The 26,406-nt window shown below is 46.9% G+C and overlaps 2 protein-coding genes across 8 annotated transcripts in view; both read left to right on the top strand.

The window, feature by feature from the left end:
• ANAPC5 (anaphase promoting complex subunit 5) overlaps window positions 1-5,106 on the top strand; it is a 39,680-nt gene extending 34,574 nt beyond the window's left edge. Inside the window, 2 exon segments of the mRNA XM_040619949.1 lie at window positions 4,216-4,378; window positions 4,775-5,106. Coding sequence (XP_040475883.1) covers window positions 4,216-4,378; window positions 4,775-4,986 — 375 coding nt within the window. The 3' untranslated portion in view covers window positions 4,987-5,106.
• Window positions 5,107-12,239: 7,133 nt separating this feature from the next.
• Window positions 12,240-26,406, top strand: part of CAMKK2 (calcium/calmodulin dependent protein kinase kinase 2) — a 45,850-nt gene continuing 31,683 nt past the window's right edge. For all 7 annotated transcript variants that reach the window (XM_040619956.1, XM_040619953.1, XM_040619954.1 and 4 more), the window contains exon 1: window positions 12,240-12,316. The gene's annotated coding sequence lies outside the window, so the exon portion shown is untranslated. The remainder of the gene's footprint in view (window positions 12,317-26,406) is intronic.

The following is a 26,406-nucleotide window of genomic DNA, read 5'->3' as shown; positions in this document are numbered from 1 at the left end:
ATTTATTTATTTGACAGAGACAGGCAGTGAGAGAGGGAACACAAGCCAGGGGAGTGGGAGAGGAAGAAGCAGGTTCCTAGCGGAGGAGCCTGATGTGGGGCTCGATCCCAGAACGCCAGGATCACGCCCTGAGCCGAAGGCAGACACTTAATGACTGCGCCACCCAGGCGCCCCTCCATATGCATTTTAGAATAGCTTGTCCGTTTCAGCAAAAATGGCATTTGGAATTTTGGGAAGGATTGTGTTGAACCTGTAGATTCATTTGTAGAGTGTTGCCATCTTCACAATATTAAGTCTTCCACTCCATTTAAAGGATGTCTTTTATCTAGGTCTTCTTTAATTTCTCTAACAGTGACTTCTAGTTTTCAGTGAGTTTCTTAGTTAAACTTATTCCTAAGTATTTTATTCTTTTTTGATGCTATCATAAATGGAATTTAAAAAATTAATTTCATGGGGCACCTGGGTGTCTCAGTCAGCTAAGTGTTTGACTCTTGGTTTTGACTCAGGTAGTGATCTCGGGGTCCAGGGATTGGGCCCTGCATTGGGCTCCGTGCTCAGCGCAGAGTCTGCTTGTCCCTCTCCCTCTGCTCCTCCCTTGCCTTGAATAAATAAATAAAATATTTTTTAAAACTTACAAAAAAATTAAATTTCATGTTTGGATTATTTATTGCTAATGTATATTGATCTTATATCCTGCAACTTTGCTGAACTGGTTTAATAACTGTTACAGGTTTTTAGGAATTCTTTAGAGTTTTCTGTGTATAAGATCATGTCATCTGCAAATATAGAGAGTGTTACTTTCATTCCAAGTTGAATGTCTTTCATTTCTTTTTCTTGCCTAATTGCTCTGTGTAGAACTTCCAGAACAGTGCTGAATAGAAGTGGCAAGATGTACACCCTTGTTTTTGGTCCTGATCTTAGGGGGATGATTTTAGTCTTTCATTGCTAAACATGATGTTAGCTGTGGGTTTTTCATTGATGCATCAGTATTAGGTTGAGGAAGTTCCCTTCAACTTCTGAATGTTTTTATCATGAATAGGTGTTGGGTTTTTGTGAAATGTTTTTTCTGTGTTCCTTTTTCTTTTTTTTTAAGATTTAATTATTTATTTGTCAGAGAGAGAGAGCAAGAGCACACATGCACAAGCGGGGGGAGAGGCAGGTGGAGGGAGAAGCAGGCTCCCTGCTGAGCAAGGAGCCTGATGCGGGACTTGATCCGAGGACCCTGGGATCATGACCTGAACTGAAGGCAGACACTTAACCGACCAAGTCACCCCGGTGCCCCTGTTTTTTCTGTTTCAATTGAGTAGATTGTGTGTTTTTTTCCCCTTTATTTTATTAATATAGTGTTTTACATTGATTTTTGCATATTGAACTGTTGCATCCTTGGGATAAATCCTACTTGGTTATGGTGTATGATCCTTTTAATATGCTGTTGGATTTGGTTTGCTAGTATTTTGCATCTGTATTCATAAGGGATATTGGCCTGTAGTTTTCTTGTGATATCTTCATCTTTCTTTGATATTAGGGCAATAGTGGCCTCATAAAGCAAGTTAAGAAATGTTCCCTCCTCTTCTATTTTTTGGAAGAATGAGAAGGATTGGTGTTAATTCTTCTTTAAATGTTTGGTAGAATTTGCCATTGAAGCCATGTGGTCCTGGTCGCTTTTTTTTTTGGAAGTTTTTTTGGTTACTGATTCATTGTCTTTACTTGTTATGGGTCCATTCAGATTTTTTTTTTTTTTTTAAGTAGGGCACCCAGTGCAGCGCTTGACCTCAGGACCCTGAGATCAAGACCTGCACTGAGACCAAGACTCAGATGCTCAACCGACTGAGCCACCCAGATGCCCCCCATTCAGATTTTCTATTTCTTCTTTAGTTTTGGTAATTTGTATCTTTCTAGAAATTTGTCCATTATATCTAATTTGTTGGCATACAATTGTTCATCGTATTCTTATATAATCCTGTTTATTTCTGTAAGGTTGTTAGTTAACTCCCTGCTTTCATTCTTGATTTTTGTCATTTGAGTCTTCTCTCTCTTTTTTTGGGGGGGGGGAGGGGTCAGTCTAGCTAACAGTTTGTTAATTTTCTTGATGTTTTCCAAGAACCAGCTTTTAGTTTAATTGATCCTGTTTTTCTTTTCTCTGTTTTGTTCATTTTCTTTTTTTTTATGTGTCAACATTTTTTTTTATTTTTTAATTTAAATTCAGTTAATTAACATATAATATATTATTAGTTTCAGAGGTAGAGGTCAGTGATTCATCAGTCTTATATAATACCCAGTGCTCATTATATCACATGCCCTCCTTAATGTCCGTCACCCAGTTACCCCATCCCTCCACCCCCTGTTTTATTCATTTTCACTCTAATCTTTATTATTTCCTTGCCTCTGTTAGCTTTGGATGTAGTTTGCTCTTTTTTGTTTGTTTGTTTCTTTTTTTTTTTTTCAAGATTTTATTTGTGAGAGAGGGGAGAGAAAAGCGTACAAGGGGGGTGGGGAAGGGAGGGGGGAGAGGGAGAGGCCGACTACCCGCTGAGCAGGGAGCCTGATGCAGGGCTCAATCCCATCATGACCTGAGCTGAAGGCAGATGCTTAACCTACTGAGCCACCCAGGTGGCTTAAGGTGGAAGTTCAACTTACTGATTTGAGATATTTTTTCTTTTTTAATTTATGCCTTTACAGCTATAATTTTGAGTACTACATCCTGTAAGTTTGGCATGTTGTATGTGTCTTCATCTCAAAGTATTTTCTAATTTCCCTTGTAATTTCTTCTTTTACCTGTTGTTTATTTAAAGATGTGTTTTTTAACTTCTATATATTTATGAATCTTCTAGATTCCCTTCTATTATTGATTTCTAATTTTATTTCATGTGATCAGAGAAGATACTTAGTATGATTTCAGTCTTTTAAAATTAGGAGTGTTACTTTTTGACATAACACATGATCTATCTGGAAGGTGTTCCATGTGCACTTGAGAAGAATGCGCATTCTGCTGTTGTTGGGTAGAGTGTGCTCCCTAACAAGTGACTGTTAGGGCTAGTTGGTTCATAGTGTTGTTCGGGTCTTCTATTTCCTTGCTGATCTTCTGTGTAGTTGTCCTATCCCTTAGTGAAAGTGGAGTAATGGAACTCTTCAACTATTACTGTTAAACTATCTATTTCTCCCTTCAGTTTTGTCAGTTTTTGCTTCACTTATTTTGGGGTTCCATTGTTTGGTGTATATGTGTTTATATTTGTATCTTCTTGATGAATTCACCCTTTATCTGTGAGTAATGTCTTTTAGCTTTGTAACAGTTGTTTTTTTTTAAGATTTTATTTATTTTAGAGAGAGAACATGTGAGAGTGCAAGCAGGGAGGGACAGAGGGGGAGGGAGAAAGACTCTGAAGCAGACTCTGCACTAAGCGTGGAGCCCTATGTGAGGCTTGATCCCATAACTGTGAGATCATGACCTGAGTGAAACCAAGATTTGGATGCTTAATGAATTGAGCCACCCAGGTGCCCCTTTTGTAACAGTTTTTTATTTAAAGTCTGTTTTATCTGATTAAGAATAGTCACTCCAGCTCTCTTTTGGTTACTGTTTGCATGGAATACCTCTTTTCTTTCCTTTTACTTTTAGCCTATTTATGTCTTTTAACCTAAAGTGAGTTTCCTTTAGATAGGATATAGTTGGATCATATTTTTTTCAAATCTGCTGTGCTAATCTCTTCCTTTTAATTAAAGTTTAATTCATTTATATTTAATGTAATTATGGTTTTGAAAGGACTTTATTTTGTTGTTTTTTTCAGTATGTCTTACATCTTTTTGTTCCTCAGTTCCTCCATTACTGTTTCTTTTGTGTTAAATGGATGTTTCTTGTTTTATTTTACTATATACTTTTGAGTTATTTTCTTAGTGGTTTCTCTTCTCCCAATGATTCTTACATAGCAGAACGACGTTTTGACCCTTTGGAATCACCAGTCTAAAGGATATTGATTCTAAATCTTTTTGTAAAGGCAAAAACCTTTCTATAGTGTCAATAACTACTACGTACTGTATCCATCATAATTTGAAATCAGATTGTCACACATTGTTTTCTAGGAGCGTGGTGCATATTAAATGTAGTACGTGGCAGGGAGAGCATAAGCCAGACATGGCTCTTCAGGAAAGAAGAGCCAGAAATTAAGCCTTTTCTGGGCAGTGGATGTGGATGTGTATAGTACCACGGTGTTTCTTTTTCAGCTCATTCTTGGGATCCCAGAACAGGCCTTAAGTCTTCTCCACATGGCCATTGAGCCCATCTTGGCTGACGGGGCAGTCCTGGACAAAGGCCGAGCCATGTTCTTGGTGGCCAAGTGCCAGGTGGCTTCAGCAGCTTCTTATGATCCACTGAAGAAAGCAGAAGGTAGGGAGCCATTCAGAGATTGCTAGGCAATACTCCTGTGGGGGAAAAATTAAATTTAGGACCCAGAGGAAGGAAGACATTAAATCTGGGACAGTATTTAAGTTCTCAAATATATATTAAAATTTCATGCTGTATTTAAAGTACTTTGACATTGTATGCTTGGTATGAAGTTTGAGGGCAAGTGAATCATTATTTTAACCTACAGAACCAGGTCCCAGGCTGGAAATCAGGACCAAAGACCTTTTTCAAAACCTCACCCTAGTGTATTTTTTTTTCTTCTCGAAGAGTAGAATACAAAACCATCTGGTACATGTTAAAGCAATAAAAGTAGATGTTAAGTTTTGAAAATTATGTGTGGAATGTTGAGTTAAATGTGTGGTATTTTCCCACTTTCAGCTCTGGAGGCAGCCATTGAGAATCTCAATGAAGCCAAGAACTATTTTGCAAAGGTTGACTGCAAAGAGCAAATCAGAGATGTTGTTTACTTCCAGGCCAGACTCTATCACACACTGGGGAAGACCCAGGAGAGGAACCGATGTGCGATGCTCTTCCGGCAGCTGCATCAGGAGCTGCCCTCTCATGGGGTACCCTTGATAAATCATCTCTAGTGAGAGCATCCCTGCTGAGCCACTATACAGACTAGAAGATTTTGGACTTGTTTATATCCCCTCCCTCCATGTAAATGATGTATTTGATGTCTGTCTGATCAATAAACTGCATTCTAATTAGTTGTCTTATTTTGTTGCTAGAATATACATATTTATTCCCCCCCCCCTTTTTTTAAGATTTTATTTAGGGGAGCCTGGGTAGCTCAGTTGGTTAAGTGTCTGCCTTTGGGTCAGGTCATGATCCCAGGGTCCTGGGATCAAATCCTACATCGGGCTTACTGCTCAGTGGGGAGTCTGCTTCTCCCTCCCCCTCTGCCTGCTGCTCCCCCTGCTTGTGCTCTCTGTCTCTCTCTCTCTGTCAAGTAAATAAAATCTTCTAAAAATATATTTTATTTATTTGAGAGAGAGAGTGAGCAAGAGAGAAAGAACACAAATGGGGAGGGGCAGAGGGAGAGGGAGAATCAGATTCCCTGATGAGCAGGGAGCCCAGTGTGTGGCTTGATCCCAGGACTCCAGGATCACGACCTGCACCAAAGGCAGATGCTTAACCAACTGAACCACCCAGGCATCCCTCCCTTTTCTTTATGATAGCAAAAGGTACTCTTTTTGATAAACAGCTGTTTTATTAATAAGTTAGTGCAGTGTTAAAGATTATGTTCTCTCTGAGCAAAGTTGCCAATATCTTATTAGAATCTGTGCATACTCTCCATCAGCACATGAATTCATTTAGCATCTATGCTCAGACATCAGCTCTTTTGAGTATTGGTAGATCTCTCTAGGGGGTCAGTACAGGTTTTTCTGAGGCTTGGATTTTCCTTCTGAAGCTTCCTTGCTTTGTTGGACTGAGCTGGGGCTTGTGGTATGCCTTTGTGTGCTCGCAAGCACATGTTGGTCCTTGACTGGCGATTAAGAAGGAAAAGTTTTTTTTTTTTGTTTTTTTTTTTTAAGATTCTATCTTCTGGGGCTCCTGGGTGGCACAGCGGTTAAGCGTCTGCCTTCAGCTCAGGGCGTGATCCCAGCGTTCTGGGATCAAGCCCCACGTCGGGCTCCTCCACTGGGAGCCTGCTTCTTCCTCTCCCACTCCCCCTGCTTGTGTTCCCTCTCTCTCTGGCTGTCTCTATCTCTGTCGAATAAATAAATAAATAAATAAATAAATAAATAAATAAATCTTTAAAAAAAAAAAAAGATTCTATCTTCTTATTTGACAGACCACAAGCGGGGGGGAGGAAGAGGGAGAAGCAGGCTCCCCCTGAGCAGGGAGCCCAATGTGGGGCTCGATCCTGGAACCCTGGGATCACCACCTGAGCCGAAGGCGGATGCTTAACTGAGCCACCCAGGTGCCCTAGAAGGAGAAGATCTTTTTACGGTTTTTGGACCAACAACAAGAAACCTATTTCAGTCACTGCCTGGGTATTTGCTTTCTTACATCTTTTGCATTAGCAATTTCTTCTCTAACTATATAAATGAGGGATGATGATAATAAGTCTAGGAATTCATCATGAATAAGGTGATTATGAATTAAGAAAGGGTCTGAAGGAGCGCCTGGGTGGTTCAGTCAGTTAAGCGGCTGCCTTTGGTTCAGGTCATGATCCCAGGGTCATTGGATCGAGCCCCACATCAGGCTTCCCACTCAGCGGAGAGGCTGCTTCTCCCTCTCCCTCTGCCTGCTGCTCTGCCTATCTGTGCGCTATCTCTCTGTCAAATAAATAAATAAAATCTTAAAAAAGGGGGGGGTCTGAAGCTCAGAGGTGTGTGGGTGCTATCACTCAAATATATAGTGTATCTAATTTATGTATCTCAACCCTGAAATTAAGCAGAACCAGTTATTGCTTTGTCCATGAATTTATCTTATCCCTCGGTGTTTGTTCACAGGAAGATCACCGTGTTTCAAGTCCAAAACAGCAACAAGGAACCAACCAAATTTTGCAGTTTCTATCATTGGCTCTTTCTCCGTTAAATTTAAACCTTCTGATGGGAAATAATTTATCTCTAGAGCTCTTTGAAACAGTGTAAAACAACTCCCACTCATGGGGTGCGTTTGTTGGCTAAAGACAGCTGCTCTGGAAACAAGAGGCTCACAGTGTAGAGACAGAAACAGTAATTGGTGTGTTGCTGTTGAAAAATCTTAATTTGAAAGGTTATATATGTAGATGGTAAAAATTAAATATTCTTAAGGGGTATAAAGTAAAAAGTAATTCTTCCTCCCAGGAAGTAACCATTATTATCAGTTTTTTTATTCCAAATATATTCTCATCTGATACGTTTTTGTCCGTGTATTTAAACTATGGTCTCACCAGTCTAAGAAGTGATCTTAATTACTCTGCCTCAGCAGAAGAAGGTGCAAGAGATGGGGCAAGGTTGCTCAGCCGACCTCTCATGTATCAACATTAAAAACCAGAAATCAGACCTGACCAGGACTGGCTACATAATTTGTAGGGCCAGTGCAAAGTAAAAATACAAAGCCTGTATTAAATAAAGCACTGAACCAAGTAAGGGGCACAGTTTACACAGCCGTGAAGCCAGCCTGCCTGACCCTGCTCCCAGCCAGCACGTTCACCCTTGCAGAACTGAATCCAAAGCTAATATAGTCTGTGGCCTGCTGCCACCTGTGACTTAGATTTTTTGGCTGAGGCCTCTTTCCTCCAGGAAGGAATAGTGGGTTAAATGGAAAGTTGGAAACATCACAGTGACACCCCCCCCCCAAATGTCTGGGTTACAGCTAATTGGCTTTTTTCCTGGTGGAGCATCTGGGGAGGGAAGGGTCATAATGGTGTAATTATGGGTGGTTTAACATGGAACTGTAACTGATTTGGTTAAATGGGGAAAGGGTTTGGTGAGGAGGAAATTGAAGCTGTATAGCCAGTGGGCATTCGGGTCTCTATGAGAGACCTTACAGAGAAGAAAGGTGTGACCCGAGTCAGTGGCCAGCATGGTGGGATCTCTACCAGCAGACTTGCTATTGAGTGTTTCCAGCCCTGGGGCAGGTGAGTACAAATATCTTAACACTCACAGAGTGCCCTCTGTGTTTGTAATTTATGTATGTTAACACATTTAATCTTTACAACAATCCTAAGACAGAGGCAATAGCATTTTTTAAAAAAGATTTTATTATTTGAGAGAGGAAGAGAGAGAGCGCCCATGAGCAGGGGTGGGGGAAGAGGGGCAGAGGGAGAGGGAGAAGCAGGCTCTCCACTGAACAGGGAGCCCTATGTGGGGCTCGATCCCAGGACCCTGTGATCATGGCCTGAGCTAAAGGCAGACACTTAACCGACTGAGCCACCCAGACACCCCAGTAGGCAATAGCATTCATCCCTTTTAACAGATCTAGAAACTGAGGCATAAGGAGGTTAATTCACTCATCCAAGTTCACACAGCTGGTAGGTTGCAGAAATGGGAATCCAACCCAGTTGCTGCGTTACCCTAGAGCTCCCTGTTTCGAGTTTTGAAAAGTACTGTAATGTTTTTGTGAACATTCTTTTCTAGTTTGTTGAACACATAACTGGTAATACCAGGCGTCATTTATCTAGTGCCCAGTATAGGCCAGACACTGTGCTAGGTTCTTCCACACATACCATCCCTAATGCTTGTAAGCCAAATACCATTTTACAGTTGAGGAAACAGCCTCAGAAATTTGGCCTGACCCAGCCCCCTCACTAGTAAGGATTGGTGGGCATTCAGCCCAGGTGTGACCGGTTTCCCGCTCTCAACACTGGAGCACCTTTATGTTGACCTACTGAGTACTCCTACTTGTTCAGATGTTTTATATTTTGCCCTGATGTTTTGGGATGGTTACACTGAAGTTTTCTTTCTCATAGTACATCTAAGACAAATGAAGAGCTTCTTCATCTATGTCCCCGCTGACTTCTCCTTTTTTGCTGTTGTTTATGTTTGGGACTAACAAACATTTTAATCTCACTGCCCATTAAAGGGAAACTTCTCAGGCTCTTTTTTTTTTTCTTGGCCAGTGTCTTTCTACTTTCCTGTTGAATGGGAAGGAATTCAATTAATAAAGTATATCAATGTGATTAATCCTGCTGTCTCTACCTAGATGTTCAAGGTTTGGAAAGTGGAATATTCCAGTGAACACCATGAGTTGAACATGGAACAGTTCCTACAGAAAAAGACAAAGCCTTGGTAGAAGCTTATGATGCTTTCCTAGAGGGTAAGATACTTTTTAAGTCTTACTTTTTAGCCCCACCCTTGTACTGTCCAAGTTTTCTTAAAAATAAGATTCAGATGCTTTGTTTACTTATTTTCTTGGCAGTCTGGGTTGTCAAGACAACAAGATCGGTTTGCCTAGAATAGGTTTTTCTAGTGTTCTTAGATGAGAAAACCCAAAAAGCAAAGCCCATTCTTATTTTCATATCTCAAGAAAATGGTTTTCTTCAGTGGGATGATTCCTATCATAAGGAACGCCAAATGTCAAAGAAAGACAATTATGATGTCCTCTGCTTTGTTCTAATTCACTTTAATAAGGCACATAATCGATGGCGTTTTTAGCTCTGTACTAAGTATATTAATAGCACCTCTGAGCACTTATGTGCCACGTACAGAGCTATTAACTTTACACACATTATTGTATTTAAACCTCACTGAACCTGTGAGCTAGATTGGTTATCTTCATTTGACAGCTGATGAAACCAGAGTCCCTATCCAAGGCCAAGGCCACAGACCTGGTAACGAGCGAAGCTGGGATTTGCCCTATCTTGACTCCAATGTCACTGCTTTCAACCACAGCACTGGCGGTAAACAGTTGTTTCAGACGTGGTACTTATCTATACTCCAGGAATTTATAGCTCTACTGGCAAGTCAGAACCCATTAGTGAAAAGGAAAGAACACAGACAGCCTGGTGGTTGAGCATCAAATACGTGGTACAGTCCTTGCTATAGGAGGTCAGAGAGGCGAGAGGTCAAGGAGGGCCTGGGTCATAACATTTCAGGAAATTCTTCCGGAAAGAAGCGGATCTTGGGCTAGAGTTTGGATTTGAATGGGTACTTTCTTGCCTTTCTCACATAATTGGCTTCTAACTTTACACAGCTGTACGTGTGTATACTTAAGTTTCCGCCTGCTAGCTATAGCGTTCTAATAAAACATCGACAATTTAGTAACATGATTTAAACATACAGAATGGTATATTTTAACAAGTAACAGGAAGAGACATCAACCAATATCTATTTTGGTTTCTTTAGTAAAGCAGGGGTTGCCAAACTATTGCTCACATGGGTTGAATCTGGCATGCCACCTGTTTTTATATGTCCTGCTAGCTAAGAATGGTTTATGCATTTTTAAATAGTTGAAGAGAAATCAAAACAATAATATTTTGTGACATGTGAAAATTATATGAAATTTAACTTTCAGTGTCTGCAAATAAGAGTTTTATTGGAACACAGCCACACCCATTCATTTGTCTGTGGCTGCTAGAATGGCAGAGCTGAGAAGTTGCAACCACATGGCTTCAAAGTCTAAAATATTTACTGTCTGGCCCTTTACAGAAAAAGTTTGCTGACCCCTGACATAGAGTCAGAAATGTTCAAAATGTTCCCCATCAGCCCCAATATATGTTTTGGAGGAGAAAATAGTAAAATATAGAAAAATACAGAACTATGCATCCACCATTCAGAATTGACTTAACATTTCAGCATTTGCTTTGAATTCATTTATAAGTAAAAGGCATAACACTATCCAACATTCCTTATGCTCCCTGTCCTTATTCTCTGCCCCTACTTCCGTCTTTGTGGCAGGTTGTCATAAATTTAATTTATGCTCAATCCCCACTGACCTTTTTAAAAAAGACTGTGTAAGCATGTGTCCATGAACAGGATAGACTATGTGGGGGTTTTACAATACAAATTGTGCATTTGTACTCTGCAACTTGCTCCTTTACTCAGCGTTCTGGTTTGGGGATCTTCCCGCGTGTGTACAAATAGAGCTATTGTACCCCTCTGAACTATTGCATAGTATTCCATCAAGTGGCCATAACATGTTTCGGCTTATCCATTCCCCCCACGAACATTTAGGAAGGTTGTTTCCAGGCTTTTACTATTATCAGAAAAAGCGTGCGTGGTGAGTCACATCAGAAATGGTGGTCATCTGGCTGAAAGTTCTGAATTGTCTGTGAGAACCCCTGCAGCATGAAAATACTAAACTGAAGGGGACTGGAAATCCACCCAGTACAAGAGGACTTCGAACTTTTAATTACTTTGGCCCCTGACTCCCCTCTGGACTCTTGATTCCCTTTTGGCTCCTTGGCAGGGTCAGCGAGACATCCCCTAGGTACCTTTTGGGTCAGGACTGGGTTGCGAAACCGTCTAAGGTCGGCGGGTCAGGCAGCCTTTGAGGTCTCCTCTCTCCCTCCCCCTGCAGTGCCGTTACCCAGCTGGGGGACTAAACAGACTCTTAAGGCTCCAGCAAAGGAGGGCCCCCAAAGGGGTAGAATGTTTGTGAAGATGATGTATTCCACAAAAAGCATCTAAGTAGTCTTGGGGAAAAGCCAGAACTTCATTGGGTTTCGTGTAGTTTGGAACATCCGGGTGGAGTGGGGGGTGGGAAAGTAACACCGTTGCCCAGCCTTCAGGGCGGGCACTTAGCAGCGGTCAGTGGGGAGGCGGGTGAGTAAAGGGGTTTCCCCGAATGGGTGGCGACCCGAAATCCAGGCCGCATCCACCGCCCGGCGCCCGGTACAGAGGGAGCAGCCCGGGACGGAAGCCGGGCCGCTAGGCGGGGCCCCGGCTGTCCCGCGGGCTTGGGGAACTTTCCGCGACTCAGCCGCCGCCCTGCAGTCCCCGCGTTTGGCCAAACAAAGCGAGCGAAGCCGGCGCGTCCGGCCTGCCCGAGGGTGCCGCAGCCGCCGCGGGGAGAACCGGGGCAGGTGCGCGCCGCGGGCGGGGGCAAAGTTGCCGCGCAGCATCCCGCGCTCCGGCGCCCGCCGGGTCTCTCCCCTTCTCGCGGGTCGGCGGCCTCCTCCGACCGCTCCCGGCCCCGCCTCACTTCCCCTCGCCTCCGCCTCCTCCCCTTTCTTCTCCTTTCCCCCCCACCCCCCCCTCGCCGCTACTTTCGTCTCCGCCGGCTACCGCCTCCCCTCCCTCCCCGGCGCGGGGCCGAGCCGGCGGGGGCGCGCCGAGGGCGGCTCCGCGCCCGGGTTTCTAGCGACCGCGGCCAATCCCCGCGCAGCCCGCGGCGGCGTCACGCCCCAGCCGAGACCGGGCGGCTCCTCCCGCCCCCCGCGCGCCCGCCGGGGCCGCGGAGAGGAGCGCGCGACCGCGCCGAGCCGAGCGGAGCCGAGACGGGGGCGCAGAGCGCGGGAGGCGGCGACGGCGGCGCGGAGCCCAGGTGAGCTGACTGGAGCGGGGCCGAGGGCCGGGGACGCAGCGCCGCAGCCCCGGGCGCCCTCGCCCTCTCGGGGCGGGGGACCGCTGCCGGGATTGCAGACAAAGCCCTGAGGCCGGCCCCAGGTTCCCTCCACCGAGGGGACCCCACGTGCGCCGCCCCACGCTCCGCCACGTGGGGGACCCGGCCCCCCGGCGCCCCTTCCCCCGCGTCCTCGGAGCGCCTGGGGCCTTGGGGTGGCCTCCGTGGCTGGGCCGCGCCCGGCCCGGGGGGTGGCGGGGGCGGTCCCGGAGTTTGGAACCGATGTCACCCGGGCCGGGGCAGTCAAGGATCTTGGAGGCGGCCTAGGCCCACCTTCTCGCGTATGACAGGTGGGGAAAGCTCCCGAGTGCAGGAAAGGAGGAGGCCACTGGACTCTGAGCACCTCACCCCCGCACCCCGCTTGTCTTGGGGGCAAACCCGGGCCCCGGTGTGTTGGACCAACACCAGGGGGCAGGACCCTGGATCAGCAGTTGCGGGGCTTGGGGACCTTTGCCTCTCCTATTTGGCCCTCTGCCTCCGCCCTCTGGAACCTCGCTGGCTGGTCTTTTTGACCTAAATTTACCTCCGGTCCGCAGCACTCAGTGAGTGTAGAGAGGTGCCGTCACCGGCACCCTCTGCTTGACTCTTGGGGATGCGGGGAGTCTGGGCCCAGCCCCGTTAAGCATTAGGTCTTGGTGCCTAGAATGCCACCCTATCTAGCCTCGAGCTCTTCCTGGCTCCCCCCACTCTCTGCACTGCCCAGTTTGGGAAGCGGGGTGTTTTCACAGCTCTGCCAGCCGCCCTGCTGCTCTCACTTGGCCCTGGGGAGGTTGCACTTTAGCCTCTCCTGTCTCCCTCAGAAGGTTGGGGCGGAGGGATGCCGTTGGGGAGGGGGCGGGGAACTCAGTGCCCTCAGTAAGAGAGAGGCTCGCCCGCCTGGGGTGGGACGTGGAGGGTCCACTTCCTTAAAGGTAACTTTAACCTTCCCCAATGTGCAAGTCCCTACAGTCCTAGAGATAGAAACTTCATGTACCCTAGAGTGGTACTGTCATTTACCACACCCCCTCTCCTAGCTCTGCCCCCAGGGGAGGAGAGGATAGCTCTCTGTCCCCATAGGCTCCCACGTTCTCAGGGGGAGGTAGGGCAGCAACAAGGGGAGGGCTTTGGGGGAGTGAGCCCCCTCCTCCCAAACCACCCCACAAAAACATGCAAGTTAAGAATAAACGGTGTTCATGCTATGCAAATGCAGCTTTGAGGTGAGCCCTGGCACCTCCTTCCAGATTGCTCATCATAAACCCTTCCTATATAGAAAGCAGCTATTCCTAGTGAGAGCACAGTGAATTTTTGTAGTAAAAAGTAGTAGCCATCATTTGATGAGCCCCCAAACACTGTGCTATGTGTTGATTATCTCATTTAATGCCTACCAACATCCTAGAGGCAGAGATTTTTATTCCCATAGTAGAGATAAGGAGGTCAAGGGTGGAAACAATCCTGCAGTGTTGCTAGGAATTAGTCTCCTTCTATAGAGGGATCAGAGAGGTGAAGCAGCTCGCCCAGGGTCACACAGCCAACACAGGCATGTCAGGCCCTTGATCCTGTGCACTTTACCACCTCTCCTAGAGCAGGGTGCCTTGCAAGGCTGCCCTCAGCTTTTTGAGGGGCCCAGAATTGTTTACTCAGCCAGTTTAAGAGGACACAGATCTAAGCAGGCATGGTACTGATGCTGTTGACTTGTCTTTGCTCCCAGGTTGTTAGTGGGCTAGTAGCCAAACATATTCACCAATAACTCTGCAGTAACTCGTCAGGGGCAGTCCCACCTTCCTGGCAAGCGTTTGGAAAAGTGTCTGGTGACTTTTGGTTGTCAAAGCGATGCTAAGCACTTCTGGCTTCGGTGGGCAGGAGCCAAGGATGCCAAATGTCCGGCAAGCAGGCCAGATCCATGTCAGGCATGAAGAATTGTCCTGCCCTGAATGCCAGGAATGCCCCTGTTGAAAAACACCAGGAGGCATCAGTTTGCTGGAATTGAAGGGAGCAGAGGGCGGTGGAGTTCTGGAGAAATCTCTTGGCTGGTATGAATCCAGGAGGCTCCCAGAAAGAGGTGTCCTTTGTGCTCAGCCTTGAGTGATGGGCTTAGGAAAGAAAAAAAAAAAAGGAGATTGGCTGGGAGTAGGAGGGGAAGGGTCTGACCTACCAGGGGGAACTTTCTGCAGTAACCCAGAGTTCCCTCCTTGAGAACCTCAACCTGGATCCAAGATGGGCTGCTGGGTGGGGAGACACCTCTCTCAAGAGGAACTGGGTGGGGCAGGCCAAGCCTATTTTCAAGGCATTTTGGCTCAGATTTTAACGTGGGTTTCAGAGTCATCCTCATCCCATTATGAGCTCATTTAATAGAAGGGCTCAGAGAGGCAAAGTACTATAACTTGGTTAGGGTCGCTCGCAACCTTCCTCTCAGCATGCCACCTTCTGGTAGCTGTGGGAAGCAGAGAGTTCTCATTTCCTTTCCTTTCCTGGAGATTTGGGGCAAATGCTATTTCAGATTGTCTTTTGGGTCAGAGGGCCTTGTGTTGCTATTTTTCCCTGGATGTTTTGCTCTCCCAGTTAGCTCCTCCCCTTTGGGTTACAGGACCTGGGCATGGGGTTCAGGCACGCCTGGCTCCAGGGTGCTGCCTTGGCCTTCTCCCTCATTTCTGTGCCTTCTTTCTTGGAAGTGAAGGAAATTGCTTTCCACTTTTGGAATGGCCTTTTCTTCTTTCAGATTGTGCTTGTTCCCTTATTGACCTGTTAATATGTGACCTTTCGTGTCTGGCTTCTCTTTCTTGGAGCATAAATGTTTCCAAGGTTCATCCATGCTGTAGAATGTATCAGAGCTTCTCTTCTATGGCTTAGTATTCCCTTGTATGGATAGACCCATTTTGTTTATCCATTCATCAGTTGGTGGACACTGGGTTGTTTCCACCAGGAGGGTTTCTTAAGGCCACTTTATGCATTCCTCTGCCTCCTCAGTGCCCAGTTAATAAGCCTTTGGGCATAAGACATTATTTTGTCACTCTGTTTGCAGAGAGAAGGTGGTGGAAGGAAGGATCTCTGAAATCAGTTGGGGAACAGTTCCCAGGAGCAGGGTTTTCAGGACTCCCTCCATCTCAGCCCCTGCCGCTCCGCCGCAAGAATCCTGTTTCCTTCCAAAGCCCAGTGCCTCTAGGGTCCGTGCACAGGTGTGACATGTGTGATTTTTCAGGGAGAGTGTGGATTTCATTCGGTTCCATTTCTTCAGTCATGATGATCTATTAAATGTAGGTCCTCCTGTCATCTTTTGGCATGTATTTTGTGAGACTTCCTCCAGGTAAGTAAATCCACAATGTAGAGAAAGCCTCCCCAGACAGATGGAGCCCTAACCCTGTGGCCTGGCGTGGAGTCAGCGCAGTCTCCCCACAGCTTAGCTAGAAATGCCTACCACGGAGGAAGTCAGAAGTCTAGCAAACACCGAGCTGGGAGGAAGCCCAGAAAAGAGCAGCCCCTCAGCCCCTTCTGTTTGACAGCTGAGTAGGTGGGATGCAGAGAGGAGGGGAGAACAGGGTCTTCGGGAGCATTTACTGTGAGCAGACTTTCATATAGAAGATGGACTCCACAGCTACCTTCCAGGTAGGCCACAGTGGCTCCATTTTACAGATGAGAAAATCAAGGCCCAGGCCCCTGGGACTGTCTAGTATCCTGGCATACCTTCTAATCCTGAGCTCTCTGGTCTCCCTCGGCCTCCATATGTTGGCAGATGACGCCCATTTTCTTATAGAATAGAATCCCTCTTCTCCAGGAGGGTAGGGTTTTGCTGTCTGAAAAAATGATTTTAGGTGATTATTTTTTTCTTTCTTCCCTTCCTATTTCAAAGGAGTTGAGTGCTGTTGCTTATGGGGAGGACCTCTGGCTTTGGCATTCCCTGTCGGGGGAAAGTTCATGACCGAAATGGGGAAGGAGTGATTTCAGCTGCTCGTGTTTTCTGTTTCTGTCGTGTTGGTAGTTATGCTGCTGAACTTTTTTCTTCAATTATGAAACATTTTAAGCATAGAGAAAAGCCAAGTTTTGTTTTGTTTTTTTGACTGGCTCATGTTTTTTGGAAGGCCGGATGGAAACAGGGCAGAACTAGGCGCTGTGTTTCTCTTAGCACTGGCTCTGGAACCCTGACGATATGTCACTAAACTGGACCCACACTTTTTGGGGGACTGGTGACAAGCCCCGTCCTGGGAGCTGAGGGACACTGGGATGTGGTCCCCGTCCCCGCAGAGCTCCCACGTGAATGGTCTGTGAACTCTTGGGGAGTGCTTTGGAAAAGATAAACAATTCTAGAATTTTCCCCTTTGAAAAGGAGAGAAAGAAAATTCCAAGAGTCTGTTGTACCCCCACCCCCACCCCATCCTGAAAGCTGCTGAGCAACTATTTTTATGTTGTCTCTTTTTATCCCATTTGCTTCTGTAAATAGTTGAGAGATGGCAGTTGCAGAGATAAAAATGTTAATCCCAACCTGGAGAGGAGAGGGGATGGTCCCGCAAGGAGATGCCCCTCTGCCCTCCCTTGGGCCTAGGCCAAGGTCTGGCCCCACTGCCCACAGGGGTGAGAGGTAGGAGGTGAGTGGATGGGGGAAGGGGCATCTGGCTGGTGTCTGAGATAAGCCTCTGCTGGAGAAGTTTAAATGGGGAACCAGTGGTTTGGGTGGGGGCGGGGTATGGAAGGAAGAACACCTCCCTCATGGGTTTTTACAAGTGCATTAGGATTTTGCTTTGGAAGCTTCTGGATGGAAAGAGATTTTATTTAGATTCATCTCAGATGGTTCTCCCAGTTTCTGTGTCCAGGTGTGGGGGGTTGGTCCCCCAGAGGCAGAGCAAGCTCCCAGCTCCTCCTTGCCCCTGGCTGGGGTTGCTTTGTGCTGGAAGACTGCGGAGGGAGGGAACTGGATTTAGCATCACCTCCAAACTGCAGAGAAGAGGGCGGGTGAAGGGCCGTGGGTGGGCAAGGCAGGGGTGCCTGTGGATTCGAGGCTGGCCCCCTCTACCTCTGACTTGTCAGGCTGCAGAGTGTTGGAGTCCGAGTTATTTCTTTCACTTGTTTCAATTGTTATTTCTTTTCCAGTTGTTTCCCTGCCTCTTCCTTTGGTTCAGTGAAAGATTGAGTGGGAGAGGGGGAAAGAAGTAAGATGGTTCCTACCTCCCCTTCCAGATAGCCCCCACACCTGCTCCACACCCACCCACTCACACTTCCTCCTCTTGAAGGCAGGGGCCATGGGGCACACCTGGCTTTAGATGTTTGGCTGCATGAATGGGGGGGCTCTCCATACTTCCTTACTGACCCAACAATATCCTCCAAGGAAGACACCTGCGCTTCATGCTCTGTCTGTGCCCTGGCCCCCAGGGGGTCAGGACCCCTGGTTCTCATCCTGGCCTACCCCCGGACCTGCTGGGGTCCCTTGCGGAGGTCACCTCACCTCCCTGGGTCTCAGTGACTCCATCTGCAGCCCTGCGCCAGCAATGAAAGCCTCGGGCGTGTGCACTGATTCTTCTGACACATGTAAGCTAGGACGTGAAGTTCTATGCACACTTTGATTTATAGCTTGTGAAAAGTGATGCATGTGGACAAGACTTAGAGGGGAAGATGAAAAGAGTAACTAACGTTAGCATGGAGGGATTAGAGATAAAAATGTTTGTTTTGGTATAAATTCAAGCCAGTTGAGGGGTTTGAACTTGCTAGCCGTGGAAGTGCTTTCTTGGCAACAGCCCATGTTCAGGGAGCATGTGCTGTGTGCAGGAGAAGGGACGCGCTCTTGATCACCGTGTCCCACCTCTCCAGGAGCCTTTGGTTTACACCTGTGCTTTCTCAAAGCGCTGTGTGATTGTGGGCAAGTCACTGGGACTCTCTGCCTCAGTTTCCTCACCAGTGAAATAAGCATGGTGAGCATACCTGACGCATGAAGTTGTTCTGACAGTTAAATGAGATGATACATGCGAAGTGCTCAGAATAGTGCCTGGCACTTGGCAAGAGCTCCAGAGGGCTGGCTGCCATCTAATGCCACCATGGCCACTGCTACACTGATGCATTTCTTGTATTGAAGGTGCTGGTCTCTCTTTCCTTCACTCTGTCCTGTTCATTGGCCTTTCCTTTCCCCATTCTTGATTTTTTTTTTCTTTAAGATGAAAGAGGGAAAAAAAAATGACTTTGGAAGTTCTGGTTTCTGCCTGACTATCAAGGTGAGGGCTGTCTGGGTTACCAGGGGACCTGCAGCTGCCTGGCAGTTTGGCCTGGTTGAGAGCCTTATGGTGTAGGAAACTGTTGATCTGGCAGGGAGCTTAGTGGGAGAAGCTTTTCTGTCATTCAGCTCTGTGTCTTCTGTCAGTCAGGACCCTTGGCTGTAAGTGACAAAAACCAATCACAGACTAACTTAAGCAAAAAATGGGCTCATGTAGTTAAAAGCTTCTGGTGTATATGGGCTTCAGGCGTGGCTGGATCCAGGTACTGAAACAGTGTCTCTGGCTTCAGTTCTTCTCTGTTGCCTCCCTTCTCCCTCTGTCGACTTCATTCTAAGGCAGGGTTCTTCCCAGCCCCTGATAACTCTAGAAATACATCCTTATTGCTCCAAGTTTCACAGAAAGATACATTCTCAATACTTCTGCCAAATCCTAGAATGAGACTTGGTGGTCTGACTTGAGTCATACACCTACTCTTGAATCAGATCTCTTGACCAGAGCAATTCATGCCTCATTGGCCAGGCTTAAGTCATATGGGAATCCCTGAAGTTGATGGTACAGACAGCTTTGTGGAGTCACCTCTCACAAGAAAGAATGATTTCCTAAATGTAAATCAAGCTGCTGTTATTAGACTAAAGGAACATAGATTCTAAGCCAACTAAAGAAAACTTCTGAGCAGCCTTGGGATGAGTGATATAAACAACAGCCTCTAGCCAATATTTACTGAGTGCCAGCAGTGTTCTGGAAAGTTCTAGGTCCTGGAGTTGATCAGTAAACAAGAAAGGCAAAGCCACGTCTGTCACAAGTTAAGTCAGGCTAATGTCTGCACTCCCAAATCCTATGCATTTCTTTTCTGACCACCCTAAGACCCCATGTCTTCATACGCCCCTCTCAAGCAGGTTGAGGTCTTAGGAAGTCAGAGGAATGAGCTGTATGCTTCCCTTCGTTAGAGATTTTGCTCAGCCTGGACTTTATTTAGGATGCAATACATGGACATTTCAAGACTGTACTTGTAATTTTTAGCCCCTTCTCGAAAAACTCAGACCAATTTTAGCTTTTCCTGGAACCACTGCTTAACTTGGGGCAAATCAGTAAATCTTCCTGAACATTCATTTTCTCGTTGGTGAATTGAAATGGCTGGAGCCGGTGACCCCCGATGTGTGCGCTATTTAGCACTCAAGTCTGATGCATCTCCAAGCAGGGCCCGTAGGGGTGAGATAGGACAGGAGCTGTGGATAAAGGGGGCGGACGTGTGACCTGCACTCAGCCTGTCCTCAGTGTTGGGGAGGCAAGGGGGGGCAGTGAGGACTGTGGCACGCGGGCAGCTGTATCTCCTGTCCAAAGCCACAGTGAGCTGCTGCTGGGAGAGAATACGGACCCAGTGCTGTTGGGGTGTCTGGTGCTTCAAGAGACTCTGGAAATTTTGCCTTTTATCTGAAATTTCCCGGCTTTGAGATGTTGACACCTCATTCAACTAGTTTAAGACACAGGGTAGGCCAAGCAAAATATGTTGGTGGCCAGTTGTCACCTGAGAGTCACCATTTGCCACCCTTTTGCTCTAGGGACTGTGATGGGGACGGGGTCTGTGCACACTAAGCTGAAACCGGCATTATCCCTCCTGCCGTCTGACAAGGGGGGGCATTTGTCTCTGGGGAGACAGTCCGTTTCTGTGCCTCCAAGCTAAAGAGCGCTCGAGGAGGGACAGTCGTAAGGGTTGGTGTCACTGAATTGATAAGATTGTTTGGCTGGGCCAAGGCAGGAATCTGGAGTGTTCCTGCTGGCATCAAACCTTAGCATGGTGTGGGCCAGTCCTGCCGAGCTCCCCAGGTCTCCCGCTCCTGTGCTGGGAAACACCTCTGAATCTGTGGCCGCCGAGGCAGTGGCTTCTCTGGGTGGGCGGAGCTGTGTTAGTTTGCTAGGGCTGCTGTGACCACATACCACAAACTGGGGGTCTTCAACGACAGAACTGTTTGTCCCACAGTCGTGGGGGCCAGAAGCCCTTGATTAGGCGCTGGGAGGGAGACTCTGTTCCATCTTTCCCGGCTTCTGCTGGCTTGCCGGCAAGCTTTGGCCCTCCTTGGCTTGACAGGGCCTCACCAGATCTTGGCTTCCATGTTCTCATGTGTTCTTCCCTGTGAGGGTCTGTCTCTGGGTCCAGATTTTCCCGTTTTTGTAAGGACACCAGTCATATTCGAGTAGGACCCACCCTAGTGACCTCATTTTAACTTGATCACTTCTGTAAAGACCCTGTCTTCCAAATCAGGTTACATTCTCGGGTTCCAGGTTTACGACCCCAGCATATCTTTTTTTGGGGGGGAGGCACAATTCAATCTATAACAGGTGCCTAGTGGGGTCCCTGGGACTCTGCCCTGGGTTGCTTTTTGTGTTCTCCATCAACTTCCTACAAAGCTCTTGTGCTTCAGCCCCTCCAGCTTCCTTTCCACACATCCTCCGTGCCCTCACGCTCACACGCCTCCAGTCTGGGGAGCAGGGAGTGGTGCTTCTTTCTGTTCCTTCCACTCTCCCACGTCTTTCCTGCCTTGGGGCCTTCTCAGAAGTTCACTCCTCCTGGAACAAGTTCCTGCCCCCTCAGCACCTACTCACCCTGTAGGTCTCAGCCTAAATATAATTTCCTCAAGTGAGGCCTTCCTTGACCTGCCCCCCATTCCGATCTAAAGTGGGTCCCTTTGTTCTCTCTCTCTTTTTAAAAAAGATTTATTTATTTATTTTAGAGAGAGAGAGTATGAGCAGGGAGACGGGCAGAGGGAGAGGGAGAGAGAATCTTCGAGCAGAGTCCCCACTGAGCACGGAGCCTGATGTGGGGCTCAGTCCCAGGACCCTGAGATCATGAACTGGGTCAAAATCAAGACTTGGCTGCTTAACCAACTGAGCCACATTCCCCCTATCTTCTCTTTTATCTTGTCCTGGTTTCTCCTCATTTGTACTTAATAGAGTCATTCGTGTACCTACTTTTTTTTTTTTTTAAGATTTTATTTATTTTTTTATTTTAGAGAGAGGGAGAGAGCAAGAGAGAGAGAGAGAGAGAGCATATGTGAGCATAAGCAGGGAGAGGGACAAAATGAGAGGGAAAGAATCTCAAGCAGGCTCTACACTGAGCACAGAGCCGTTGAAGGGTTCGATCGCACGACCCTGAGCTTATGACCCGAACGGAAACCAAGAGTCAGACGCTCAACTGACTAAGCCACCCAGGTACCCTGTGTACCGACTTTTAAGAAATCACATCTGTTTTGTTTATCCGCCGCATAGTAGGTCCTCAGCAGTTACTTGAAAGAACAAATGGGTGAGTGAATTTCCTTTAGGACCTCCCTGGGTCTCAGTTTCCCCACATAAGAGAGGATGTGTCTGGCCAAGCCTGTTATCCCAGGGAGGACATCGTCCCTGGCCTTGGCAGCGTCCTCACCGCTATCTGGGGCTCCTTTGTTATCCCATGGTGCCCGGGCCCTCAGGGAACCCCTTGCAGAGTGTGTCTCGGGTTGGGGCATGTCCCTGGCATACATGCTGGCTACTTGCTGGCTGGGCTCCTATGGTGTCTCTGCATTTGGTAAGCAGGCACAGGTTGGAAACAGCCCCCAGGAAATGGGAACGTGCTTCCTAGAGGTCTGTGCCACTTGGCTTCCTGGCAGAGGAAGGAGCGCTTCCCTTCATCCTGGCCCGGAGCCTGGTCCATCTGCTTCAGGAAGGGTCTGGTTGCTGTGCTGAGCCAGCCAGTGAGAGGTGGGGGAGCTTGGGGCTGCCAGCCCTGGGGGGGTGGGGAAGCCTTCAGGGGCAGAGAGAGGACACAGGTTTCAGGCAGGAGGCTCTGGGTAGAGGGCTCTTGGCATTTTGTCAAACCCAAGCAGTTTTGCAGAAAGGGCCTCCCCACCCCCCAATGGCCTGCTTAGCTGGCCTTGCCTTGCAAAGGGCCTGTGGGGATCAAATGACACAGGCGGAATGGTTAGCCATACTTGGTGCACGGTAAGGGCTCGGTTGGTTTTTAGCTATTGCTGTTGTTATGCAAACCATTGTCTTTGTATGATTTTTTTTCCTCCTGGGCAGAGTGTTGATAGGTTTCATCAGATTCTTATGGAGACCTTGTAGGGTCAATCAGAACCCTGGCTTGGACTCTGTAGGGGTTAGTGGGGGAAGATCGCCCTCCTCAGGCTGAATGGCCGGCTTGCCTGTCAGGCCTCACTGGAACCAGGGGCTCCAAGTGGTCTCAAGGCACCGAGGTCTGGGCCCTCTTTCCTGAGACCTGGACACCTTTGCCCCTCCAGCATAGAGGCCTCATCTCCGTCCTGCCTCATCCAGACCTCCTCTCCTGCCTCCTCCAGACCTCAAGGGCCAAGGCCCTGGCCAGATGCCAGCTTGTCAAGGAGACTGATTAAAAGCAGCTTTGCTGGGGGCAGATGGCTTGGTGTCCTTGGCCTGGAGTGAGGATCGATAAGGAATTGTTTTTCTCTTGGCAAGAAAAAAAGTTCTCCATTGACTTTCTCAGGTGCTGCCAGACTAGTTTTCTTTTCAGGAACTCTACGGCCCTGTCAGAGGTGGCTCTGGGAGGGAGGGCAGGCCACTGGAGATGCCCCCCTGCCCTGAGGGTGGCAGTCCCCTCTGGCCAGAGCGATGGAACCCACACGAGAGCAGGTTGGCTGGCTTGGACATCAGTACCTCATAGGGACATTCTGGAACCCAGCCTGGCAGGTAGTAGGCATTCAATAGGTAATTGTTGAAAGAATTAGCTTTTTGAGCATGTAATCGTGTACCGGACACGATACTGCGTGCTTAGCTCATTTAATCCTCATGACTGTTGGGTGACTGCCCATTTTATAGATAAGAAAACTGAGGCTGAGGGAGGCTAAGTCATTTGTATGTGGCCAGTCCAAGCAATGGAGCTTCAAGGGCCCTGCTTTTCCTTTCCTGAGGGATGCTTAACTGACTGAGCCACCCAGGTGCCCCAAAAATAAAATCTTAAAAAAAAAAAAAAAAAAAAGAATTCATGGTAACCAGTGGAAAGTTAGTTCTTCCCACCCTGTCCTCCTACTTCTGCAAACCATTTGTTTTCTCTGGAGGCCACTGTTAACCATTTTCTTTTTTTTTTTTTTTTTTTTTTTTTATTTTAAAGATTTTATTTATTTATTCGACAGAGATAGAGACAGCCAGCGAGAGAGGGAACACAAGCAGGGGGAGTGGGAGAGGAAGAAGCAGGCTCATAGTGGAGGAGCCTGACGTGGGGCTCGATCCCATAACGCCGGGATCATGCCCTGAGCCGAAGGCAGACGCTTAACCGCTGTGCCACCCAGGCGCCCCAATTTTCTTTTATACCTTTTTGGAAATATGCTGTTGCATATACAATTATTTTCACACGTATGGCCTTTTCCCCCTACGCCAAAACAGCAGCATGCTAATGCTCTGGTTTTTTCCACATAGCAGTGTGTCTTCGAGCTAATTTATATCGGCTGTGTAGAGTCACCGCTTTTAAAATAAATGCATGTTTTTCTCCTGGGATACGTGTACCTAATCTTATTTACTCAGTCCCCTGTGGATGGTCATTTCAAACCACGCTATCAAAATACATCATTTTTTACATGTGTGAGGGTGTCTGTAGGATAAATACTGAGGTGTGGAATTGCTAAGTCAAAGGTATGTGCATTTGGAATTTTGTTAGAAATTGGTGAATTTCCTTTCGTGAGGATGGTAGCAAGTCATACTCCCCGTAGCCTCACCAAAATAGTGCTGTGATGATACTTTTTGTCGTTGCCAATCTGATAGTTGAAAAAGTAGTAATTCCTTATAGTTTTATTATCATTATTTTCTTAATTTTTGTAAAATATACATAACACAAAATTTACCACTTTCACCATTTTTAGATGTACAGCTCACTGGCATTAATGATGTTCACAGTGTTGTTCAACCATCACCATTATCTGTTTCCAGGACTTTTTCATCACTCCAAACTGAACTCTGTACCCCTTAAACAATGACTTCCTGTCCCTCTCTCCTCAGGGGAGAGGTACCCTCTTTCTTCTGTCTGTATAATGTTGTCTATCCTAGGTCCCTCATTGAATTGCAGTCATACAATATTTGCCTTCTCCTATCTGGCTTGTTTCACTTAGCATGTTTTCAGAGTTCATCCATGGTGTAGCATGTGTTGGAACTTTATTCCTTTTTATGGCTGAATAATATTACATTGTATGGATAGAACATATTCATTTATTTATTTGACAGAGAGAGAGACGGTGAGAGAGGAAACACAAACAGGGGGAGTGGGGGAGGGAGAAGCAGGCTTCCTGCCGAGCTGGGAGCTGGATGCGGGGTGATCCCAGGACCCTGGGATCATGACCTGAGCTGAAGGCAGACACTTAACCACTGAGCCACCCAGGCTCCCCAGGATAGAACACATTCTTTTATCCATTCACAGTTGATGGCCACTTGGGTTGTTTCCCCATTTCGACTATGAATAGTGCTGTCAGGAGCAAGGGTGTATATGGATCTGTTTGGATCCCTATTTAATTCTTTTGGGTACATACCTGGGAGGGGAATTGCTGGATCCCATGGTCTTTCTGCAATTAACTTTTTGAGGACCCACCAGACCATTTCACTGTAGTTTTAATTTGCACTTTTCTTACTGTAACTAAGGCTGAGCATCTTGTCACACGATGGGGTTCTTTGTCGCTCTTTTACTGTGAACTCTGTGTTTGTAAATTGTACCTATGTCCGGGCTAGGACACTGCAGTGATTTTGCTAATGCTTTTCCCACTGGTCTTTCCCTCCTCCACAAGAGCAGGGACCCCACCCACTACATTACTGTCCGGATTGCTGGACACAGAAGCTGTTCCGTAATTACCTCTTACGAGACTATCCTAAGAAGGCAAGTGGCATTTCTCTGCCCCTCACCCAACTCCTCCAGGAAGCACTGGCTTTCTGCTCCCATCTGCGCACCTTCCTCTCTATCCCCTCACTGCCACACAGTGTCATCAAGAGATATCCTTTTATTCATTCATAAAATCTCTCTCCTCAGCACCACTGTCTGCCTGGCACCTTTGTGATGGGGGTGATCCGTCTGGAGCCGCCACCATTAGCATCCGTGGATGTACTCCCTGAATCCTTGTGGCACCTGTGACATTTGTCCAGCAGAATTTGTCAAACACATGAACCAAAGGTTAATAATCTGTCCCAGGGATGGAAGAAATTGCCGGTCTAAGGAAGTGTCAACTTTTTTTTTTTTTTAATTCGCATAACAGGAACTTCACTTAAAAATGAACACTTCAGTGCCACTTAGTACACTGACGGTTTTGTGCCATCACCACATCTGTTTAATTCCAGGACATGGTCATCACCCCAGGAGACCCTGTACCCATGAGCAGTCGCTCCATTCTCCCCAACACCTCCTCAGTTCTAGGCAACCGCTAATCTACTTTCCGTTTCTATGGATTTGCCTATTCTAGAAATTTCAAATGAAGAGAGTTATACATGCTATCGTGAATAGTGCTATTCGGGTGTATACCTAGAAACAGAATTGCTGGGTCATGTGGTCATTCTCCATTTAGGTTTTCTGAGGAACTGCCTCAAAAAGTATTTGATGTCTTTTTTTTTTCCCTATACTCCTGTTGTGGGGCTTGAACTCATGACCCTGATATCAAGAGTTGCATGCTCTACCGATGGAGCCAGCCAGGTGCTCAGATGTCAATCTTTTCACTTCCTGTTTGCCTTACACCTGGCAAGCACCAACTAGGGTGCCGAACTAGGAAAACGTTAAATAATAAATATGAAAAAAAAAAAAGTGGTGGTGGTGGGGAAACAGGCAATTCTAGGCCCAAATCCCAGTTTAGCAACAATCGGCTTGGGCTG

The sequence above is a fragment of the Ursus maritimus genome, unplaced genomic scaffold (genome assembly GCF_017311325.1).
Source record: "Ursus maritimus isolate PB19 unplaced genomic scaffold, ASM1731132v1 scaffold_33, whole genome shotgun sequence".
NCBI classification, from domain to species: Eukaryota; Metazoa; Chordata; class Mammalia; order Carnivora; family Ursidae; genus Ursus; species Ursus maritimus.
The sequence above is the reverse complement of the archived record's forward strand: the minus strand, read 5'-3'. Positions and strand labels throughout refer to the sequence as shown.